General features: G+C 43.2%; 1 protein-coding gene across 6 annotated transcripts in view; it reads right to left on the bottom strand.

The window, feature by feature from the left end:
• Positions 1-18556, bottom strand: part of COL14A1 (collagen type XIV alpha 1 chain) — a 138178-nt gene extending 119622 nt beyond the window's left edge. For 4 of the 6 annotated variants that reach the window (XM_026110069.2, XM_026110071.2, XM_064507833.1 and 1 more), the window contains exons 1-5: positions 18349-18556; positions 14528-14649; positions 8686-8802; positions 3513-3656; positions 118-204 (exon numbers count right to left, since the gene is read on the bottom strand). In XM_026110069.2, coding sequence (XP_025965854.2) covers positions 118-204; positions 3513-3656; positions 8686-8802; positions 14528-14636 — 457 coding nt within the window. In that variant the 5' untranslated portion in view covers positions 14637-14649; positions 18349-18556. Of the gene's footprint in view, positions 1-117; positions 205-3512; positions 3657-8685; positions 8803-14527; positions 14650-16176; positions 16239-18348 lie in introns of those variants that run through there. The other 2 variants (XM_026110070.2, XM_026110073.2) reach the window with 2 other exon arrangements.
• Between the last annotated feature and the right edge of the window lie 202 nt (positions 18557-18758).

The raw sequence follows: 18758 nt of genomic DNA, 5'->3' as shown, positions 1-18758 counted from the left end.
AACCTTGGAATCAGATTTAAAGCACAGATTTAAAGAAAATCTATATAATGGCTAGAACAAATGAAGAAGCTGATTATTATCAGAGTATCACACAAATCATATGTGTTATGATCTGACCTTCTGGAGCTGGTTTACTCGCATTTGTTTTTTCCGGATCCTTCACCTTCGATTTACTTGTTTCTTTTCTTCTTTCTATATCTTTAACTAGAAAAGTAAGGGGAAAAAAATCAATCAAACTAAAAAGAGCACAGTCAGATGCATAGTATTTTCCTTTTCCAGACAGAGAAGACATTTCATGAAATATCTGGCAATACACTTAGGTAACAAGTGACTGTTACTGGGTTTTCACTCCCTCCATTTGGGTTTATTCTTTTTATGAATCTGCCCACAACTTATCATCATTACAGTTCTCAAAAGTGACTCTCCTCACACAGGAGAGGCCAAATGCAGTGACATCAGTATCTAAGCCCACGCTGACAAGAGCCAGCACTGGAAATACAGCCCAGAAAGCTGGCAAAGCTATCTGGGGCAAGTCCAGCATTCCAGGGTTCCACTCCAAGTCATCCGGCACAAAAGCACATAAGCCAGCTGTTATATTATACTTTTTAAAGACTCAGCTTAGATCCCATGCCTAAATCTGTGTTCAGGGCACCAAATTCTCCCGTGAGAACAGAGCTTCTCCTGAGCTCAGAACTCAAGAGCTTCCTGTCCCAGGAGTGGGTGGGATAGCTCCCTTATTTTGTTCCAGAGCCGATGTAACAGCCAAGCAGAACGCAGCCTGACTAGCAATTCCTAATATTACATTAATAATATCACTCTATATCACTCTACTCCATCATAGTCTGAAAGATTCTGGCAAAATCGTTGCCGAAGTCACACATTTTTCTAAAAAAAAACTTTCAGTTTCCTTAGAAAGTTAATTGGTGTCAACACCCCAGCTGTCTACAATGGCCAGGAACAGCTTAAAAACTAAACAGAGAAGATCCCTCACAGAAAATAAAATTCTACTCCAATTAAAATCTTCAGTTTACATAGAGCTGGATTATGACCAACATTCATCAAAGCAGTCATTGAGTCTTAGCCAAGATCAGACTCACTGTGCTAAGTCCCTTACAAAACACTGGGAGAGGGTGAAGGAAGACTGTCTCTTGCAACCTATGATATAAAACAGACAATACAGGTATTCTGGTTTACAAAAGTGGAACCAAAGCCAAATTGATTTCACTGTTTTACCCAACTGTATACAGAATATCTGAAACAGAGCCCAGAATGAAACAGAGTTCTTCCAAGTCCCAATCCAAAATATAACCACAAGATCATGGTCAAACATCATGGTGCAACCTTCAGGAAGATAAGCCTCTGCAGAACTTCTGGCCTTTGCAATCCAAGTATAGATGTAGGAAGACTAGTGAAAAGTAACTGAAATTTTGACTCCTCTTCCCAGACTAATATCATGTGTACCTGCACACCACCTGTCCCCTTAAACAATGGTTGTGAAACTGATTCAGAAGTAAATTCAGGTCCATGAGCTTGCTGAGGAGTCAATTTCTATCAATGCAGACCTTGGTTACTAGCTGGGTTACAATAAAGCCTTGAAGACATCAGGTCTTATTCGAAAGTCTGGGTTTAATCTTTACCTTAACAAGCCTCCAAATAAAGTAAAAGAGGTTGAATTGCCAGAATAATACTAGGAAGAAAGGATGTCATTGCTTAGTCAACTAAGAGCATTCCTTTGAGGAAAGGCTGAGAGCAAGCACCACTAAGGAGCTGCTGATGGCTTCCACTAACTTTACTGCTGCTGAAGATATCCAAAGACCAGGGTGCATCTCCAGAGGAGAAACAGTACAAAAGTCCATGAAAATGCTCATAGCAGACAAGTTGGTCACATTCCTACAGAGATTTTTTGGACCTGGGAAAGCCACTTCTAATTGACAAAACTCTAGCCACATTTGAAGAAGAGACAAGAACAACAGTTTTATTTACCTATTTGCACAAATGATTAACTTCTGTACTGCATGTTTTATGGCTGCATTTTAAAAGGACAAAATTCTCCAGTGATCTTTGTTAAGATAACTTACAAGCAGTACTAGAATAAGAAAGTATATCTGACTATGTAAGAGCAATAGTCTCTTAACAATAAAATTTTATTGTAGGTTTGAGAACTTACTTTGTACATCAGTTACAACTCAAAAGCATTAAAAACACACTTTCAATGCACTAGAACCCAGGATATTCTCAAAGCTTTGTATTTGTTTGACTTTTTATCATCTTAAGAATTAGTGACTACTTTGTCAGAAAAGGGGGGAAAACATAAAAATACAGGATAAGAAAAAAGAAATCCTTGCATACGTGCTGTATCTGGTTTTACTCACGCAAGGCATTATACTGTCAAATGGAACTCCAGTCTCATTAAGTGTTACATGTTTTCATCGGCAGCAAAGAGAGAACATAATTAAACAGAATGTAACCCCCGCATTCTCAAATCAAGCTGCCAACTCTGCTTTTCCTAAGGAATAGAACTAGTTTAAAAAACAAACACACCTAATATTACAAAATTTGGTGTAGCTGTTCTGTAGGCTGCTCTTAAAGCTAAAGTAATCTGTGGTTTTGTGGGTTTCCTATGCAGGGTGGTGCTTAAAGTAGTAAACACATAGTTGCAGTGGTGAAACACTAGGACGTTGACAATACCACATCAAATAGCACATTTTATCATGTGCTGATTCTGAGAGAAAGGTGGCTTAGCAATGACAGCAAGAGAGTAGTATCCTCCATAAATAGTTATTAAAATATTCACGGTGTCGAACGAATTCAGAATGTTTTCAACTGTACTCTCAGACTGTCATGTTTTTGTCTTCATTGACCAAATCTGTACTGATCCTATTTAATTGATCCTGAGCTGTTTAAGATGTAAATCAAGGCAAATCAGTGTTCTGCCTGTGAAATTGTTATAAGAACACTATGTTTTTGCTACATATAGACATTAACATAGACATTAAGTGTATGTGCAAGTTAGATAAAAGTGTCTTGGATATAATTTGCAAACATATTTGATGGCTGAAGACCAGCAAGAACTTAGCTTTTGACAGTATCACTGAACTAGAAACTGGTTGACAGTTGGGACAGCTCTAAGAACCTTTTAATAAAAAGAGTTGGACAGACGGAAGGAAAATTTTAAAATATCATAACATAGCTCTTCCCTTCTTATTTCTGCTTACTGAATATTCTCTTCCATGAGATATTGGCTAATTTCATAAAGGAATGGGGAAGATAGGGATCCTGAAACAATGGAAACGGCAATAGCCCAAAGCACCTCAGGATAAAAATCTCTTGTGTAATAGCAACAACATTAAGTCAGGCCTCCAGCTGCAACTGTGCGAGGTAAAATCTATGGCTCTGATCAGCCTCCCTCCATAGCCTCCCTCGATCTCTACATCTGAGTTTGTTACAATTTCGTAAATCACATTAAATAGCTAATAAAGAAATTCTGTATGTCAGGTATAAAAGATACGTACTTCTGAACTGGCCTTGGGCTGGCTTGCTTTCCTTGTCTTCACTGAATGCAATGATCTGAAGAGCATAGTTTTGATCTGGAATAAGTCCTTGAATAATTGCTTTGGTTGCAGTATTTTGAAGAATTAACTGATTGGTTTTTCCACCTGTAATGGGAAAGATAAAAAGAAATTACTTTGTGTTTGCTTTCCTTATAATAAGGTAAATCTAATGACTTAAAGCTAGCTCAAGCTCTACAATGAACCAAGCGTAACTGATTACCCACTTCCAGAATGATCCAGACAGCCAGGCCAGAGTCAGATCATCCCGGAAAATCAAGAAGTCAGGCAGCCTGACCAAAGACTTTACTAGGCCAGTTTTCTTAGATACAAATATTCTCTATGATCGATCAGCCTTACCTATGTACCTGGGCCTCATGGAATAACCAAGGCGTCTAACATAATTATTTATTAAGGAAGAAGGAAATATCTCACAATAAGAGGAAGCAGCTTAAGAAAAGGTCAAAACAAACCAACCAGCCAACCCACAAAGCATGGAAGGGCTGCTTAAAACAGAATCGCATACTAAAGAATAATCATAAAATCCTAGAATCATGTAGGTTGGAAGGAACCTCTAGAGGTCTCCAGTCCACCATCCTGCTCAAAGCAGATCCAGTTAGAGCAGGTTGCTAAATCACAGAATCACACACAGAATCACAGAATGGTTGAGGTTGGAAGGGACCTCTGGAGATCATCTAGTCCAACTCCCCTGCTCAAGCAGGGTCACCTAGAATACATTGCACAGGACCCTATCCAGATGGCTTTTGAATTTATCCAAAGATGGAGACTCCACAGCCTCTTTGGGCAACTTGTTCCTGCTCTGTCACCCTTCCTTATGTTCAGACAGAACTGCTTGTGTTTCAGTTTGTGCCCACTGCCCCTCTTCCTGTCAGCAGGCACCACTGAAAAGAGTCTGGCCCCATCCTCTTTACATCCTCCCTTCAGATACTTATACACATTGATAAGATCCCCCCTCAGCTTCTCTTCTCCAGGCTGAACAGGCCCAGCTCTCTCAGCCTCCCCTCACATGAAAGATACTCCAGTCTCTTAATCATCTTCGTAGCCCTCCACTGGACTCACTCCAGTAGCTCCATCTCTCTTGTACTGGGGAGCCCAGCACTGGACACAGCCCTCCAGGTGTGGCCTCACCAGGGCTGAGCAGAGAGGGAGGATCACCTCCCTTGACCTGCTGGCAATGCTCTGCCTAATACACCCCAGGATACCATTGGCCTTCTTGGCCACAAGGGCACATTGCTGGCTCATGGTCAACTTGTTGTCCACCAGGACTCCCAGGACCTTCTCCGCAGAGCTGCTTTCCAGCAGGTCAGCCCCCAACCTGTACTGGTGCATGGGGTTATTCCACCCTGGGTGCAGGACTCTGCACTTTCCTTTATTGAACTTCATGAGGTTCCTCTCTGCCCATCTCTCCAGCCTGTCCAGGTCTCTCTGAATGGCAGCACAGTCCTCTGGTGTATCAGCCACTCCTCCCAGTTTTGTATGACTAGCAAACTTGCTACAGGTGCACTCTGTCCCACCACCCAAGTCACTGATGAATAAGTTGAACAGGAGGCCTCATCCAGAAGAGTTTTGAGTATCTCCAAAGATGGAGATTCCACAGCCACTCTGGGCAGCCTGTTCTACCTCATGGTAAAAAAAAAAAAATTTCTAATACCTGACTGGAATTTCCCATTTTCCAACTTGAGTCCATTGTCTGTTGCACTATCCCTGTGCACCTCTGAGAACAGTCTGCCTCCATCTTCTCTACATCATCCCATTAGGTAGTTGTAGACAGCAGAAAAAGCTCCCCTGAGTCTTCTCTTCTTAAAAGTGAACAAATCCAGCTGTCTTCATAAACCCTGTGCTCCAACCCTCTATTTTGGTAGCCCTCTACAGGACTACTCTTGTACGTCAATTCCTTGAAGTGAGGTACCAAAAACAGGACTCTGCTTCAAGGACTTGCAGTCTCACATCTACCACACACAGCAGAAGAATCATCCTCAATCAGCTGGCTACATTTTTGGTTACACAGCCTGGTGTCATCAACGTCCTTCTTTGCTGCAAAGGCACACTGTTTAACTAGCCCACCAGGACCCCCAGGTGCTTTTCTGCAAACCTCCTCCAGCCTGCACTGGGGTAGGGTGTTATTCTGGTCCATCTGCAGGAATTTGCATTAGTGTTTGTTGAACTCCATAAGGCTCCTGTCAGCCCACTTCTCCAGCCTGTCCAGGTCCCTCTGAATAGTGGCCCTACCTTCTAGTACATCAACTGCTCCTCCCAGTTTGGTATCAAACTTGTTGAGAGTGCACGCTGTCCCATCATCCAAGAGGAGGTGCCATTGGAGGACACATTGTCTGAATATGAAAGGCTTATTAAAAATAAATAAATAAAAGTACATGTAAAGTAGACGTAAGCATAGGGGTTTCACTGCCTTCTGTTCTGCACACTTCTAAGGAGACAACAAAGTTGAGGGAAGCAGGAGAAAAACACCGGAGAAGTCCTCTGGTGATCTAAGGGAATTTCTGAGGTACACCAAAGAGAAGCGGGCTTAACACTCTGAACAGAAGCATGATTATGCTTACTCTGTTCTCCAGGCCACACCCCACATTTCTTGCTGTGACAACAGGTCTTTGTAACCATTTTAGTTACAAAAGAGGTTCTGATAGAGTTGACAGCTACTCCTCCTAGCTCGAGCAAATCACAATATCAAACAGGTGATCAACTACCTGGATGAGAGAAAGACAGGAACGGCACTGACAGAGCAGGTTAAGAAGGAGAAGCAACATAAGGCATTGTTTAAGCAAGAAAGTCAGGAGTCAGAGAACTCACTGAACAATGGAATTACAAGCCTCTTAATGTTTTATATTTCAAGAAAAAGCTGATCAGTCCTTTAAATGAAAGACAATTAATTCAATAGGTAAAGGGATCATAATACAAAAAAGTACAAACCTAAGAGCTTTTGGTCTATCATCTGAAACACTAAAAATGAGCTGAAACTGATAAAACATGGAGGCAATGCTTTGTAACACAAAGGAGTGCAATTGGAAAAAAAGTCTTTCAGACACAAAAACCAAAAGAAAACAAAAATCCAGTTTTTAGGGTGAACAAACTAAAAGTTGTTGACTATAGTGTCTGCTACCTCTCTTAGCACAACAAAGTCTAAGTCCCATTTAGGTTAGCCTGAAGAACTTTTGGAAAACAATAAAAATGAGTTTGCTTTCACTGGTAACATCAGATCTACCAACTAATGCCAATGACAGATCTACTAACCAGGGTGAAGTACTACTATATGCAAAGTTTCATCCAGATAATCACCATAATCCCTTAAGAGAAATCCTGAGATGCTTATGCCCATTCCACATACATAGCACAACGGGTATCTCTCAGGAAGATTACCAAGACGTGCAAAATGCCTAATAAGCTGATACATTGAAGATATATAGAAACTAAATCAGTGACATATTTGCAATAGCTCATGCATTTAATTATCTAAACACAACACAGCATCATCCATTACATATTTTCTGACAGCCCTGTGACAGGCTGGCAAGGAAAGCCTCTGTCCCTTCTGGTTTACTTCGAAATACATCAAAACACGAAGTCACCTCCCACGTAATACACAAGGGCTGCCATTTTGATTTGGCTGCTATTTTATGGAAGGGAGCTGTCATGTTTGCTGCTGCCATACCCATATGTTTTCATATGGCTTTTGACTCTGCAGCCTGAGTACATTTCATGGACTCTCTAAATTTTTTACCCATGAAACTAAGCAGCCTTCCCTAAGGGGAAGGGGCAATTCAAGGGCTGCAAAGCTTACTTCCCACATTTTTTCAGCACCGCTGAAAATCAAAATTATATAGGCTGTCTTCCACAACCTGAATATAATAGAATAGACAGCGTGATGCTTGTGGAGGAAAAGCAATTTGTCGCATGGTACACAGCTAATCGGGAAAACGTTCTGACCTGCAAAAAGAACTGAGTTACTACTGCCAACAAGATGTAAAAATTTTGAAGGAGGCCTACAGATGACACAGAAATGAGATTATGGTGATGACCTGACACACATTCTATGAGAAGGAAGGTGATGGAAAGGTGAAGGTTTATCATTGCATAGACCCATTTCAGTATACTACTTCGGCTTCTGCTTGCATGTCCATGTCCTGCTTTGTGTTCCTTAAACCTAAAGCAGTAGAATTCCTCTCTCCAGAGGGCTATCATCAGAGGAGAAAGAGATATTTGACCCTCTCTGCTCAACAGCACGTGTACGTGGCCAAAAACAAAAAAATCAACTCCGTCACATATTACAAAGTGGTGAGTATCAAGTGAATGCCTACTTTTGCATGGTTACACAGCCACTGACAGGGTGCTGATGCTTTCAAATTTAATGGCTGCTTTTTACACAACTGTATCAAATGCTACCACGAGTAGGAAAAAGACAGCCAGGCTTCAGAGGCGACAGAAAGAATTTCCTCGAGACCAGCAGGGACTGGTTGGACTTAGTTACCACCTAAAGTAACCAAGTTAACTGGATCAAAGTATGGAAGCAATGACCTATCTTGGAGGACATAGCAGGCAGACAGAAGCTGTGTATAACCCTTCTTACCTCTATTTGCCCAGTATAACCACTTTGCTTTCCATTTTAAAGTTCAAGTTTTTGTTCAATTTTAAATCTTTTTTTTTTCAAGTTTGTTCTAAAAGCTTTCGTGGGGAGCTCACTACAGAGGGCCCAGGGAGATCCACCTCAAAGCTTTGTCTGAAGCAGGGTCCCATGAGTTACATAACTGTAATTGAATTCCTGTGTTCTCCTTTGAATACTTCCTAGATTTTCCTATACCCTACTGGAAGAAAGGTAAAGACAGATGATCAGCAACAATTCCCAAGGACTACAGAAGAAGCGTAACGAGCATCCAGCCTCTTCTACCTTAGGCATTCAATTCCTATATTCTATGGCTCTAGCCACCCTTTGGTGAGATGGATTTCTCTCTCCTGTTGAACAGTCAATACTCTGTTATCCACAGCTTACTCACAATTCCATAGTCCTGAAGAATGAAATTAGCCTCAAAAAAGCTGCTTGGCCTTAGGCCTAGGTCATGATGGTCATTTTGTCTTACAAGAGTACATACAGACTTCTTTTTTTTACCTGAGCTTGGAGTGACAAGAAGCTTATATCCAGTGAATTGCCCTTTTGGGGCTTTCCATGAGATCTGTACACTGTCAGGAGCAACTACGTTATATCTTAGTCTTGTTGGTGGGGACACTGCAAGCGGGGAAAGAAAACAACATTTTAAATTCCAATAAAAAGCAATCATCACTTTTAAATAAATGTTAAAATAAACACATAGGAAGACAACACAAAATTTTAATGACAAAGGATGCAAGTTATTCAAAATGTCACGTATATCTGTTTATTAGTTTGTAAAAATGACATTATCCCCAGGTGCACTACTTCCCTTAGACATATCTTTTGTATACCTCTTAATAAAAACAAACTAAACCTAATGGCAGAGGAGAGAAAGACAAACAGTGTTAGAAGTTAAGACACTAGTGTAGCAGGCAAAGCTGGTAATACAAATGCTCTTTGTTAATATGTGAGAATTAAAATTGCTCTCCTTGCTTACACTGACAATATGCATTACCTAACTTCCTTTACCTCACATTACTGGAGAGCTTTTCCCCACATTTAAAGTCACTTAGGGCCAAATTTTCAAAGCCGTATGAAGACACAGTTTTCAAGAGGAGAGGTAGGCATGCACAAGGCAGGAGGAACACTGGCTGCCCAACTTGCAAAGCTTGTCTCAGGGGCACACACGGTTCTCTGGCTGCAAGCACTGCCTTGGTCTCATCAAGGCTTGCAGACATGCACAGGCTAGTGAAGATTTAGGCAGAGGCACTCTGAGGATGGAAAGCAAATCTGGCCTGTACTTATCTCGTGCCATTGCCTAGGAATCAAAAAGGAGCAGCAAGTGAAATGAGTAAAAGCACGAAATGATTGAGAAAGACATGACTTTTCAGTGAAGCAATGCACAGAAGAAGTAGTGGAAAGTAACTATTCTTCTACAGCTTTGCATTTCTCTGCAGAGGCAAGCCCCACTGAGGTTGGACAATACTCTGCACAGCATTTCCGCTCTGCTCCAGGGAGCAACAACCCTCCTTCTTCACAGCAAACAACTGAAGCACAGCTGCTCGTTGTGCAGTGTGTGGCATCCAAGGCTGTCAAGAGGCCAGAGATCTTCGTACATTTTAATGGGTTTTGGCCCACACAGAACTAACTGGTCCAGAGGAAAAGGCGGCCAGGGAAGCTGTCCAGAGGCCAAGCAATAGAAAGGGACAGAAAAGCCTAGCAAACCCATCTGTCATCCTTATCCCTCCCCATTGCACTACCTCCACAGCTCCCTGGACTTTTTCCTCCACTTTCTAACACATTCCACCCTTAAGGTTTCTATAGGTAAGCCTAAAACATAAGGGAAATTATCCAGAGGGAGGAGTGGCAACTTGTTTACCCCAGGGCCCAATACAGCTTTTTAATGGCCTAGGCTCATGCCCATGGTCTCTTGGCCCACTAGATACAATAAGCCAATAGTTCTCATGGTATTTCTGAGATTTAATGATTACAGTACACTGAGCATCTCAGTCTACAGATAGAATGTGCTATCCAACGCTCTCTGGCCTTTCCATTTGACCTGCTGCAGTCAAGGCAGCTCTGGCAATTGCAAGCAGCCAAGGATCTGTCCTCAGCTGATTACTTTTCCCTGTTTGCTTCTTTTCCCAACAGCTTGGGGGATGAGAGAAGGAGAAAGAAAGAGGCAGTCTTCTTTTTTGTGAGATTTTAGGCGGATTTTTTAATACCATCTAACATTAAAAACATTTTGGGTGTTAGAAGTAAAAGTCTGGAGATTTAATGCAGGAATTTTATTTCCCTGTTTTCACCCTGTCAATCCATAAAGGACAGTTTTACCAAAGCAAAAGGCAGCTTCTGCTCTTCTTTATCTTGAGGGACTTAGCATCAGAACAGAAGAAAAGAGACTGTGTAAGCACCAAGGACAGTTTAGTAACACCTCAGCACTCTCAAGGACTTCAGAGAACAAGTTCAGGAAGAGAAGGGAGGGCACAGAGAGAGCAGATAGCAAACTAATTCCTCAGACTGAAAATTGTTCTCAGATTTGCAGCACTGGGCATACATCCAGCCACTGCATTCCCTCATATGCTGGGCACAATCTTGTCAGACCTAGTCTTCAAATAGCCTATCACTTCTCTGAAGTTTAGGAAAAAAGAGGCTGCAAGTAAGAGTGTGTACAGGTACCACTGCACATCAAAAACAGTTCTTTGAAAATTTGGCCCTCATATTGAAAACTGTTTCGCTGAGCAGGTTTCTGCAAGAACATTCAGCATGCTATAATTGGAATAAAATGACAGAGACTATGGCAAGAAGTTTGGAAAGCCAAGCAGACTGTAGTTACGGATTAAAGCCTTGAATTCATTCTCAAGATTCATTCTGTCCTTGAGCTATACATAAATCATAATGAATTGGTGCTGAATGAACCAAAAGTGACAAGTCATACCTTGGAGTTTGCAAAATATGCATTTCCTTTTATTATTTATTTTGTCTAGGAAACAGCAAATAAACTTTTGGACAACGACAATGGGTAAGTATAAAAAGGCTGTGCACTTTAACGGCATTAAATGGTAAATTTCTATGGGGATAAAGAGGCAGAGCATAGAGCTATCATAATCAAAAAAAGGGATTGACAAAAAATATATCTTAGAATTTCAAAGCTTGTTTTCTCTGCCATCTTTCATCCCCTGTCATTCTGTCCCACTCTTAATTTAATAATTTATAAAAGCATTTTCTAACAAAGAAGCATAGTTCTGGCCTAACTGCAATTAGCCATCACCAAACCAGGTAAATTTGGAGCCCTTAAAAAAACAGTCACAGATCTAACAAGCAAAGAAGGACACAACCACCAAAAGTTTTTCTGTTTACAGAGTTACAATATGAAAGACTAGAAAAGTTGTGCCAGAATAGTCTTTACATAACTAGTCAATTTTCTCTGAGTACTTTTTGTATCTAAAGGTGATAGTGCAGGGGAACAGACATTCCCACACAGCAATTACCATGAGGAAGAAAAAAATTATTCACCAGACAGATACTCAACTGTGTCTTAGTTGTGCAAAGACTAATGTTCTGGCATAGAGAAGTACATATAGCTAAGGAAGTTAAAATCTAACACTTGGACAGACAACAAAATATTGATGGGAATTACTACACAGTCACCAACCTGAGGAGGGTATCTTTATTTCTTTGGACCTTTATTGTCTGTGGAACAAAATCTCACTTCTTGCAGAAAGGGAAAAAAATTAATCCAAGCTGAGTCAGTTAACTGATAAAAATCAGTAGCTAGAGCTTGTTAAGTGGTTTTACAGGAATGCAAAAGTGAATGGCCATCAGCAACATTAGAGCAGTCACCCAAAAGAAAACTAAAGACAAGTTCAAGGCTTTGGTTTACGCAACTAGATAGATTAGTGCTCCAAATACATTATTCTTGTGGATAAGTGTGCAAAGAGTGTTTTGAACTATTCAGTGTTTTAACAGAAAGGAAAAATACCATAGATTTTGTATGTGCAGCTCTCTCAAAGACATCCAGTACTCTAAGATTGGGAACACTAAACCTTGTGGCATCCAGTTTATTTTTGTTTTCATAAAAATTGAATTGAACAAGTTAATATGCAATTACTTAGCAGTTACATTAGTAACATATGGAAATTATTGCTGCACAAAGAAAAGTTTCCATCTTTAAAAACAGAAGGAAAATTCTTACAGTACACCAAGTTACTTTATGAATAAATGGAAAACTAACTAAAGTAAGTATTTTTCTTGCCCAGTGCTATTTTTGTATGCTATATAAGAACACGAACAGTTGAAAGTGAGGCGTTGTTGCTGTTGTTTAAGTGACATTATGTTGAATGAGGAAGAAATGTCTTTTCAACTTAAAGCAGTGGTGAGAGAATAACTGGATGTCGACTAAATACTGAATGGCACTGTGTGGTTTAGAAGGCACCCAGTCAATGCACAAGATAAAACCATGGAGCTCAACGTAGATAACTCCCCAGCTGAAGGAATAAGTTGTAGCTGCAGGCATGTTGGCTTTACTTTCCGAAAACATCTTCTTTCCAAGAAGTCACTTTATACACCTTTAATTTTAGCATCTTTGCCAAGGGAAGGAACTACAAGCTGGAACTAATACTTGCTCTTCCTACACCTTGAGAGTGTGCAACTTCTTAAAACAGACAAACATATTGCTAGTGCTATATTAAACTGTAAATAGTTGGCTAGCTGCATAAAGAGTTTATTTATTGCAAAGGGTGGCAACCTTGCGAAAGAAAGGATTTGGGAAACATCCTATTACTTTAAGTGTAGCATGAGATCTTTTATTCTGTGAATATGGAATAGAGATTTCACATCACCTTATCCAACAACGTAATAGTCCTATTGGGCCAAGGCAAAAGTCCACTTAGCCTAGTATCTCACTGCTGATGGCATTCAGCAGCTGATGCTTGCTGAAAAAGTAAAAGAACAAAGAGAGTATTGTTCTTTATTCACCAAGTACACCAACTTCAGCTTCTGCTGATGTGATCCTTGTGGAAAAAACTCTTTCTCTGACCTTCATTTCATTGTATTAATTGTCTGTAAGTTATTCGCTTTATATATGACTGATTAAGTCAAAGCTTAAAAAAGGGTAAGGGTAAGTAGGGTTTTCAAAGCTCAAGGAATTGTACACATCTTTCTGGAGATGGATCTGAATCCCCAATTCTGCTTTGCAAATCCCAACCATATGTATTAGGTCTGAAATATACAGAGGACTAACCATATGCTTTGCTTTACTGACTCATTAAGTCACAAACATTCAGGCCCTCATTTCTGACCAGAATTGATGGGTTGAATACTGGATTGAACTTGGATTTCTTCATTCACCTCACATAGCCTGCATTAAATATTACAACTAACACGTGTCCCTAAGAAGCTTGTAAAGCACTCACAGATGCCCAAACATCCAGGATGGTATGACTCCCCATGGCTTAAGTGTCATGCAGACTGGATAGTGCTGTTAATTCTATTTACCTGTTTTCAGAGTTTACCCTGCTGACCATGCCACAAGTCATTTCTGCCTGCTTCCAATTTCTGGAGGCAGAATGCTTCAGGTTTCTACTAGTCTCTGAATGTATTCATGAATAACACATCATACAGTACTTCTTTCAACAGAAGAGTCCCAGGGCCAAATTCTGCTCCCAGTTATGCCTACACAGCTTCATATCAAAGGTATTATATAGATATAACCTTGAGAGTAATGTCTTTCTTCAGAAATCATAAAAACTTGTTGGCATTTTTCCTCCCTCCTTCCCCAAGCAATAGGATAAATTTGCTCTAGAAATCAAACCACTGTCAATCTGATCCAACAGGTATTTAAGCCTACCAATCTCAGCAGTATTTTTTAATATCCTCAAGGGAGTTTTTTAGAAAAAGCTGTAGTAGTAGTAGTTTGTGACATCCAACAGTCCTGTGCAATACTGTATGATGTAAGTGTTACAATAGCTACTGTTCCAACAAAGAAAAAAAATAAATATTCCATACAAGCTGAGTATCATAGCTGGTCTTTAAACTTGATTACATAGAGGGCAATCACAGCGACATCTGATCAGTGCTTTCATGGAAATCAGAGTAAAAAGTGTTCCATATAACTCATTTTGAGACACTTAAACTTGCAAAGAGAAGAAGCTTTATGTCATTTGAGATATTAGATTCAGTGAGCATGTGTGAATGAGTAATTCTACTCCTCTGAGATCAGCAGCAAAACTACTTCATTTCAGTAATACTGGATTGGCATACTAGTGAAAGGGAAATAACACTTGAATTTGGAGTAAGGAAGCCGATTTCTGCACATCAGAGTGATCTAGTGAAAAGTTCCATCTTCTTATATATCACTTACCTTGGCCCTGGGCATGACTGATGGAGTATGATGTGACAGCTAAAAAAGCCAAGAGGAAACAGCTCTGTACCTCGTATCGACAAAGCATCTTTTTCCCCTCAATACTCATGGTGTCAGTAGGTCTGAAAACACACAGAAGTATTTATTAAACCTTCAATCTAAGTCATTCACTTTAATGAAAAGCGCGGGCAAAATTCTGATTCCATTAAAAAATAATTAAGAGTTTGCCATGGGCATCAGCAGAGCCAGGATTTCATCCTGAAAGCAACTTCATAACCAAAGCACATTTTATTTGAAATGGACAAAATGTGGGGCATCGAACAGTTGTGAAAATTAGGCCCATGTAAAGAGTGAGCTTATATTTTCTGCAAAGCATACAGGACTGTTGGAAACAGAGCTTGCAATGCATAATACGACAAAATGGATATCTCTATACATTCCAGTGTTGTAGGGGAATTCTGAAGCTCTAGATAACAAAGTAGGATGAAAACTGTTAATCTACTTTACATCTAGAAAGTGCTACATCAACAGAATAACAGATATTTTGAGGGTTGCTTAAATTATGTATTTCAGGTTCTGTAATTAAAACAAAACAAAGCAAAAAACCAGCCTGGCGAGACTACCTTAAAACATCAAGTATGTGTAACTAATAACCCCCGTGACATAATCACTGGTCAGTTCAACTGAGCAATGTGGCACATCAACAAAAAAGGCAGAACTTTGCCTCCTGAGGAAATTCAAGTCCCCCTCTCACTGTCCTCTGGAGCCTACTCTACTTTTCCTATTTCTATCTTTTTCAGTTTATTCTCTGTTCTCCGTTGTACTATCTGGCACTTGCAGTGACTAAAGCTGACACAGCTCAGAGGGCATACAGGATATCAGCTGAGTAAGTACTAATTCTATTTGAAGGTGATGCCATGTCCAGAAATACTCTAAAATAATCCAGTAGTAACATCTACTCTTCAGAGTGCAGCATTATATGAATACTCAAGGTAGCCTTAAGTGAGCTAGTTCAATTACAAGAAGCAATCACAGTGCCAAAGAATGAATTCCAGATGGAGCAATAGATCTGCCCAAGAAGCTAGGTTAAAAACAATACAAATTTCATTATCTGAACTTGGCCTACTTTCTACTATAGTTATTTAACATATATAGAAGCATCTCGCAAGATATATCAATATGTTCATACAGCATGATGTTGAAAAAGTTTGAATAGTTATCTATTATCCAACTTTATTGCACTGTCTTTAGTCTATTTTCTAGGGTAGGAGGAAGAATTTTTGCTGCCCTCTCCTGTTGGTATTTTACTGGCAAATTAAATTATCCAATATCCCTAAGATACCACGATTGAACTGACCTTCCCTGTTTTTCTTGTCTTCTGAGGAAGGCATAGAGCAAATGGTCTAACCACTACCTAAGAATATAAAATGTGGATTGAAGTATATCAACCACTATTAACCAAATAAGATGAGACCAACACCTCCTTCTCTGTCCAAGCATTTTCTAGGTTTACTGTTGCAAATCCCAGTCATCAATGCCTAATGTGCCACTTAAAAAAAATACAGGGCACTTAAGTCATTTCGAACTCAACTCATACAGGAGGTTATCTAACATTTAGACAATGTATCACCAAGTTTCACAGTACTTACATATATTTTTGGATCCATTTCTTACAGCATAAATCTCTTAAAACAGAGGCAAAGTGCTAGATCCAACACGGACACTATGCACCTAAAGCTTAGGTATTGCTATGCCCAGTTCTTAGGGACACGTCCTCCAGACGCGATTCAGAAAACCAGGCTGCCTAATACATCCAACACAGAAAGTCAGGCATCCAAGGACTTCATCCAAACTAGCCAGCACAGTCAACAGCCAGTTGCCTAGTGACAGGCAATAAGAAAAATAAAGAGACGTAAGTCTTAAATAGCACCCCTTGTATATCTTACACTGGGGATAGAGGATTCTCCCATTGCTCAGGAATACAACCTGCAGCAGGCAAATGTGGAGCCTTCAAAGAACAACATATGGCTCACTGAAGCCACCACTGAAGATGTGCAGATTTCTTTCCATGTAATAGTCTAGACACTGAAATATTCACTCACAGTGGTGCCTCAGTTCCCAATCTGCTGGAGCAGATGTAAGCCCTCCTTCCAAAGAGGTGCTATAAACACTACCTGACTGGCAATCTTGGGTAAAGCCACTCTCCACTTCTCCTTTTAGAGAAGATCCACTGGAGAAGGTAAGATTTACCGACACATACATAACTGGCACTAGATAAAAAACAACCTGCACGTGACTGCGCTTCAAGGCTCACTTCAGAGGAACACAGAGGCAACCATGAGTCTGCAGCCACCTTGTGGCTGAGGACACCAGGGAATGAGAAGAAATACCCTAATCCCGCTCCTTTATACTGTGTATCACTTTTCATAATTATTTTACCAAGTACTTATCCGACAAAATAGCCCTGGCAGCAGAGCCCACTGTCCAGCCTGCCCTCCCAAGCCAGGCGCCCACAGTGCTAGAGCAGCCTGGCTCCCCTCCCCTCCTCGCCAGGCCAGGCCTCCACAGGGCATCCATCCACACAGACACCTTCTGCGGAGGGGTGAACGCGCCTCTGCGGACCCCCAGCCGCAGAGGAGACTAGCCTCCACCCTCCCTGCCGCCGGTGGGGTCTGCTGGAGGAATGCCCCCTTGCCAGGTCCCTGTTAACGGCAAGAAACTGCGTGACCCAGCCCAGAGGCAACGTGGGACATGTCCTACACCCAAGGCTTTGTCACGCGTTGGCGATTTCCAGCGTTTCCAAGACGGCAATCGTGGCTGAACCTAGGCACGGCCCAGGAGAGCCCCCAGTGGGGCGCCGGGCACGAGGCCGCGCTCCCCCAGCACCACGGCCTCCGCACAGCCCGGGGCGCCCGTCCCCGAAAGAAGACACACGGGTTATTTCTCTTATTTTATGTTTATTATGGAAGAACGTGACCCAGCGCCGACCCGCAGCCTGCGAACGGGCACGGGCTGCTCGGGCCGGGGGAAGAGCGCGGTCTGCCCCGTCCCGCCGCCGCTGCCTCGAGGGCCCGGCGTGGCCGCGGCCGCCTCACGCGCCGCGCCGCCCCCACGCGGGGCGAAAGGGCGGGAAAGGCGGCGGCGCCGCCCTGCAGCCGCGCTCGGCGCTCCGCACCCCGCAACACGCCGCGGCGCCAGCGGGGCCGCTGCCCTCCCCCCCACACACCCCCCCCCGCGGCGGCGGGGGCCTCCACCTGCAGCCCCAGTGGCTCCGCGCCTCCCCCTGCCGCGGGGGCGCCGCCACCGCCGCAGCCCCCCGATCCTCTCCGCGAAGCTGCCCCGGGCAAACAACCGAAAGCCGCCAGGGTGGAAGCGCGTTTCTCCCCCCCCCCCCCTTTAGAAGTTAAGGGGACGGCGAGGGGCAGCACCGCGTGAGGCGCAGGGTCTCCCTACCCCCCCGCAAGCGCTTCCCGCCCCCACGAAGCCCCGGCGCCGCTGAACGACGCGCTCCGGGCGCCGGAGAGAGGCACCGGCAGAGCCGAGCCGCCTCGACGCCGCGCTCCCCCCGGCCGCGGCGGGCAGCAGCGAGACCCCCTGTTTTAAGACTTTTTTAAAAAACTCGTGTTATTTTTTGGAAGCGCCGCTTCCGCACGCGTTTCTGCGAGGGCTCCCCCCGCCGCCTCCGCTTCCCCCCACCCTCTCCAGCAGTTCGCCCCCCTCCCCGGGGAGCAGCCGCCCGCCGGCTCTGCAGGTGGCGAAGAGCCGCCGCGGGGGGGCCCGGCCGCTCCCCGCCCGCCGCCCCGAGGGAGCCGCACACCGACCTGCGCGGGCATCGGCGGCGCCCGGCGCGGCCCGTCCCGTCCCGTCCCGTGCCGTCCCGTGCCGTGCCGTGCGCGCCGCTCGCTGGCTCGCTGGCGGGCGGTGGGTGTCAGCGTGCCGCGGGGAAGGCTGCCTGCCCACCGCTCCGGCGGCGCTTCCCCTGCATCCGATAAGGCGAGCGGGCAGGGAAAGGAGGCGGGCGGTTAGGGAGGGAAGGTGCGGAGAAGGGGGGAAAGGAGGCACGAGCGAGCGCTGACGTCCGAGCGACTCGCCCAGCGCTGCCGGCGGGGGGGGGGGCGGGGGGGGCAGCGCTAGGTCTGCAGGTGCTCTGCTTTGCTTCTCCTTTTTTTTTCTGTTTTCCTACCTTTTAACTCGTTTTTCGCTCCCCCGAGTTGCTAATTCGCTTAGTTTT

This window comes from Dromaius novaehollandiae, chromosome 2 (genome assembly GCF_036370855.1).
Source record: "Dromaius novaehollandiae isolate bDroNov1 chromosome 2, bDroNov1.hap1, whole genome shotgun sequence".
Taxonomy (NCBI): Eukaryota; Metazoa; Chordata; class Aves; order Casuariiformes; family Dromaiidae; genus Dromaius; species Dromaius novaehollandiae.
Note: the sequence above shows the minus strand (reverse complement) of the source record. Positions and strands in the feature narration are given on the sequence as shown.